The sequence below is a fragment of the Petaurus breviceps genome, unplaced genomic scaffold, assembly GCF_028583685.1.
Source record: "Petaurus breviceps papuanus isolate PSGF00001 unplaced genomic scaffold, PetGlider_PUasm1.0 173, whole genome shotgun sequence".
In the NCBI taxonomy this organism is placed as follows: Eukaryota; Metazoa; Chordata; class Mammalia; order Diprotodontia; family Petauridae; genus Petaurus; species Petaurus breviceps.
This window is the reverse complement of record NW_027185759.1, coordinates 30,799,064-30,805,138: the sequence shown is the minus strand read 5'-3', so window position 1 is coordinate 30,805,138 and position 6,075 is coordinate 30,799,064. Positions and strand designations below refer to the sequence as shown.

Below are 6,075 nucleotides of genomic sequence, written 5' to 3'. Positions count from 1 at the left end.
TTTACCTCTTAGTTTCTTGTCTGGTGAGATAAAGATAATAATACTTGCCCACCTGCCTGCTTGGGGAATGCTCTGGGAGAAAAGTAAGATATAGGTTTCAGAACTCTAAAGTGTTATGGAAATGCAGGTAGCTATCTATCCTGAGTATCTGGGCTTTCTTCTTCACTCTCTTCTTAAACCCCTATATTCTGGTATCTGATCTGTTACTCAGATGAAATGGCTCCCCAAAGCTGCCAATGATCTCTTAATTGCCCAATCAGATCACCTTTCTCAGTTCTCATCCTTTGTAACTCTGTAGCCTCTGATACTGTTAACTACCCTCTCCTCCTGGATACTCTCTTTGCTCTGTTTTCAGGATACTACTCTCTCCAGGTTCTCCTCCTTCCTGTCTGACTGCTCCTTCTCAGTTTCTTTTGCAGATCCATCCATTTCATCCCCCACTAACAACAGTGATGATCCAAGGCTCTGTTCTAGACTTTTTTTCCTCCATACTTTCTCACCTGCTGATCTTATCACTTCCCATCAGTTCAATTATTCCATCTGTGTAGATGACTCCCAGATCAGTATCTAGCCCTAGCTGCCTCACGAGCTGCAGTCTACAACACATTTCAAACTGGATGTCCTATATTTCAAGACCTCTTCCCCTCTCACATGGACTACAGCAAGAGCCTAATTGATCTTCCCGTCTTACAAAACTCCCAACTCCAATCCATCCTCCAACTTGCTGCCAATGTGATTTTTCTAAAAGTTCTGGCCATGTCATGGCAGCCTTCCCCATTCCCCATGCAGTATCACTCCATCACTTCTAAGATCAATCATAAACTCCTCAGTCTGGCTTTTAAAGGTCTTCACAACCTGCCCTTTCCTACTCTACTGCCCCCCTCCCTCCCCCTCCTGTGAATGCTCTCTTGCCCTAGCTGTCTCACAGAATGCCTGGATGTTATCAAGACTCATGTACAGTGACACCTTATGGAGGAGGGATTTCTCAGTTTCCCCAGTTACTGGTGCTTTCCCTTCTAAGATCACTATAATAGAGGAAACTTAACATTAAGAGCAACTAGTCAATGGAAGAATACTTCCCAAGAGAAGCCTAAGGGAACAGTGGTTTATCTCTGTTGATAAACAGTGCTATTATTATAACTTGATGCAAATGGCCTGGTACCCAACAGAAAATGTATGTAAAAAAGTAAGAAAATGTTGTCTAAGATGGACACTATGATGTGCTAATTCATAATCTCAAAGACTCTGTAACTGGTAAATCCTGAATCTGATGATGACCATCAATTAAATGTTCTGACAGACTTGTGCCACTTCTGCCAGGACTCACCTTTTTCGACTCTTCCTTTTCACCATCTCTTTTTTTCTCTCTCTCCTTCTTAGTCTTTTCATCCTTTAGAGTTTCTTTCTTGCTTCTTTTCTCTTCCTCTTTCCCATTTTCTGCCTTTCCTTTTTCTTTCTCCTTTTCTTTCTTTGTGTCTTTGTCAAGCTTCACTTTCATTACTTTTAATGCTCGATGAAAGAACTGTTTTTTTAAAAGCCTTTAAAATAAACAGAAAAGCCATTACATTATTTATAATCACATGAAATATCTTGATTATCTTAAGTATAATTCATATAGCAAGGAATTCAGTAGGTAGGTCTCTAAACACCCAAGGATGCCTACCTACTTTAGAAATGTCTGCATGGTTTTAAGTAATCCTCATAGGATGGGATTTGTGTCCAGAACTGTACCATAAAAAGTACCACCACACCCACTCTTCTTCTCTCAAGCGCATGCCTTGGTTCAACACTCTTTAATGGGGGATACACTCTGGGCACTAAGTAGGCACTGACCACATGTTCCTTTGGGATCATTGCCAGCTCCTTCAGTAGAGGGACTGTGCTGATTCTGAGTGCAGAGGTAACAATAACCCAAAAAGGCAACATGAAGCCTTCTGTTTCCTCTGTCAAAAAGGATGGTCATTAGACTGGAAAGGATAGAAGGATGGCTAATAGGAAGCCGAGTTCCAGGATGAGCAGGGACAAAGGAGAGAGCACCTAGCGGGCCCTGACGAATCTAAATCACTCGGCTGAGTTATCTTGCATCAGAGAATCCTGAAAAGACTGGAGAATGGCTTACTGAGCCAGCACCAGAGAGCTTTGTATACTGTGGTTAACACAAGAGGTGTCACAGACTGGAAAAGGAAAATTCTGTTACAATTTTAAGAAAAGGAAGGAGGATGGAGTATAAAAACAGATCAATAAAACTAACTTTAATTCAATGATGTCTTATCAAAATGGGTAGTCAGCGGCCATCCAGAAAGGAAGTGATGATGACAAAGAGTCACTGTGACTTATCAAGAACAAGTTGCACCAAACTAATCTTATTTTCTTTTTGGACACGGTTACTAGACTGATATAAGGGGACTACTATATATATTTTAATTAGATTTTAGCCAGATGATTTGGAGAGAAAAAAGAAGCATCAGCCCTCTCATGGTAGACAATAGTTCAGAGTTATAGACTAGTCATTAATGGTTCCAAGTCATTAGAAGGAAGCCTCTAATAGAGCTTCGAAGGGGCTTATGCTTGGCCTTGTGATACTGTATACTTTATCAATGACTTGAATAAAGGGAGATGTGGCATATTTATTAAATTTGTAAATGATAAAAAGCTAAGAAAGATAGATTACACATTATACAGAATTTCAAATATGACCGGGTAAAAAGGTCAGGTAATATTTAATTAGATGAAACCTATCTGAGATAAATGTAAATTTTTACATGCGGGTTCAAAAAATCAACTTCACAAGTACATGATTCAGTAGGCATGACTAGGCAACAGTTCATATGAAAAAGCTCTAGAATTTTCAGGAACTCATGTTCAGGAAGAATTAAGAGCATAATATGGATGCCAAAAAAGCTAAGGATACCTTAGAAAAAGTGTAGCAACCAGGACTAGGGATGTGAAAACTGTACTACACTGTGTCTCAGTCGGACCTTATCTGCAGAACTGCATTCAGCTCTGGGCACTGTGTGCTAGGAAGGGCACTGATTAAACTGGAGAGCTTCCAAGAAAGCTGACCAGGAAGGGGAAGGGGCTTGAGACATGCTATATGTTGTTGAAGAAACAGAATGTGTGACCTAGAGAAAACTTGAGGATAACATGGTGTCTGTCTTCACAATCTCCATCTGTTCGAGCTCAGAAGACAGAGCCAGGGTATATTTGCACAAGTCAGAGAGCTGAGTGTTAGCTGCATGAGGAAGAGCTCCCTAACAATCAGAGCTGACCAAAGGTAAGACAGGCGCCTCTGGGAGCAGTGGCCCCCACTAGAGATGGTGAAACAGAAAGAACCCAAATCACTGGTCTTAGACTTAGTCATTTCTGTCTGCACATTTACTATAGTTATCCCTTCCACACTGTGACTCCCCATTGTGGTTCTGGTATATTACAAGCTGGCATAAGAAATTAAATGGGAATTTCTGCGGAGTTTTATTGAAGCCACAGATGACACAGAAAAAGTTTAGAAACTTAGAAACACACAAAATATATGTATAGCATCATATAATAACAACCCAAATCTTGCAATAAGTTATTGTAGACACTGTATAAAAGAAAAGGAAAAATTCAGACTTCTTCTCTGATACAAAGAGAGGACTAAAAAATTTTACTTGGACTTGCCAAGATTTTGAGGGTACCAGGCCCCTGATTCCCACAATGTGGAAGGAAGGATAGTCATACTACCAGATAGAAACTAGCTTCATTACAGTACTGAATAATGCAAATGCAGGAGAAGTTAAATCAATCTGAACTTGCTAAAGGTCTTTCACTACACCATCACTTTAAACTCTGTTGAGTACATTTGGCAAAACATACCTACTCACAAAAAGCTCGATCTATAATTACCAATAATGACATTACTATGTTTAAGTGTTGTAGCCAAGGATATAAAAATGAATTATAGACTCTGATAGGCAGAACTCCTAATGGCTTAATCTATTTATTCTCTTACTGATGAAGAAAATGGAATTTAAGAGATTTGATGCAGGTTTTGTTAAAAACATACTTTTGTGCACAACAGAAGAAATTTCTTATAAGGCAGAAGCAACTTGAAATTATTTTTTGTGGTGAAAGAGTGGGGAAATATCACAACCTTATTCATGCAAAAAGAATATAATAGGAAAAAACCACAAGAAAGAGAATACTTTCTTTGCCTTCCTAGAGATGACAAGATAAATGCTAGCACAAATCTGACCATGTCAGCCCTGACTCTGCTGAAGAATCTCTAGCCACTCCCAGTGACCCAGGGCTAAGCCAACAGCCCTTGCACGATGGCTTTGGCAGACCTTCCTAGACCTTCAGTCTAACCCTCCTCACCCTCACATGCTCCACAGGTCTGCCATCCTCCAGAACTTTCCTTCAAACTCTTGCTTCTGTGTCTGCACAGACCACTCCCCCGCCTCGCCCCCAGGCCTGGAGTATATTATCTCCATCTATTTCTTTCAAGTTAATTTATTTATTTTTAGTTTTCAACATTCACTTCCATAAGTTTTAAATTTTCTTCCCCTCCCTCGCCTACCCTCTCTCGAAGATGGCATGCAATCTGATATGTCTCTACATATGCATTCCTACTAAACATATTTTCATATTAGTCCTGTTATATAGAAGAATTACAACGAACGGAAGGAACCATGAGAAAGAAAAAAACAAAACAAAACAAAACAAAAGAAAACAGTCTGCTTTACTCTGTGTTCAGACCCCATAGTTCTTCTCTGGACATGGAAGGCATTCTCCATCATGTGTCCTTTGGAATTGTATTAGGACCCCGCATTGCTGTATCTCCATGTATTTCAAGAGTCCATGGCACAAAAAAGGTAAAAAATTTCTGCACTAGTTTTCTGAAGGTATTTTTTGGTTCAAATGATGATTTATATACTCACTTGCTTATATTCTATATTCCCTGAGTAGAACATAAAGTCCTTGAGGAGGGCCTTTTTTGTTTTCTGTGTATGCTCAGAGCTTAGTCCCTACAACCAACTTGCAAAAAGCTGCCCAGTTAAAAGAATTCCAATTGTGACTAAAAACAAAAGAACTGAGGAGGTACCTTGGATTTCCCCAAAGCCACAGACATTGCTAAAGGGACGGGGAGTCTCTCCTAAACCCTCTGCCCAGCAGCCTGAATGAGGTTCCCTAGGGAACCAGCACAGACTTGTTAGTCTATATTAATGATATTTTTAAAAGGATAATGATGCTGACCTTTGGTCAGTTACAAGTTACTTATTGTTTCATGAACTCTACATGTGCAATTACATTTTTTCAAATTGAGAACCTGGCATTTGCAGTATATGCTGTAAAACAATTAGGATATTCTAAAACAAGAATCAGAGATGAAGAAGAATAGGTTACTGGTTAAAGAACACATAGTTTTGGTTTTTTTTTTTTTAAACGCAACTGGGGTTAAGTAACTTGCTCAAGGTTACATGGCCAGGTGTTTCTGGGTGGGTGCTAAGTGTCTGAGCTCGGATTCAATCCCAGGTCATCCTGACTTTGGGGCCGGTGCTCTTACTCGCTGTGCTACCTGGCCGCCCTAAAGAACATATAGTTTTGAGAGCTGTGATCTTAGAACCACAGTTGATTGCATATCCCAATGGGGCAAGGCAGTAAATGGCTTTAGGAGCAGGCAGTGTGGGCATTTTAGGTACTTGGCCAATGAGAGAAAAATATCACTGCCAGTTACTGAAGTCCCATTTTATCACCCTGAATAATATCAATGTTCGATTTAATCTACATTAATAATACAGCAAAATTAGCAGCACTGTTCTTTTTGTTATGCTCAAATCTCATGAGAAATACCCATTTTATTGTGAAAATGCATAAGCCAATAAAGAAACACTCAAAATTAATATTTACAAGGCTTATAACAAACAAGTCAACAATACCTGTTACAGTAGTCAACAACAGACTCTCGGGTTGTAAACAAAGCTTCTTCTCCTTTCTTGGCCTTGGCCCATTTGGAGTCCAAAAGGCAATCTACTGCTTTTGAAGCTAAAAGAAAAAAAAATGGTGATTATCACTGTATTTTAATGAATATTTATG

At 39.5% G+C, this 6,075-nt stretch overlaps 1 protein-coding gene across 1 annotated transcript in view; it reads right to left on the bottom strand.

The window, feature by feature from the left end:
• The window catches only part of SEC62 (SEC62 homolog, preprotein translocation factor), a 43,422-nt gene that overhangs the window by 16,428 nt on the left and 20,919 nt on the right, over positions 1–6,075 (bottom strand). Inside the window, exons 4-5 of the mRNA XM_069083559.1 lie at positions 5,919–6,024; positions 1,328–1,538 (exon numbers count right to left, since the gene is read on the bottom strand). Coding sequence (XP_068939660.1) covers positions 1,328–1,538; positions 5,919–6,024 — 317 coding nt within the window. The remainder of the gene's footprint in view (positions 1–1,327; positions 1,539–5,918; positions 6,025–6,075) is intronic.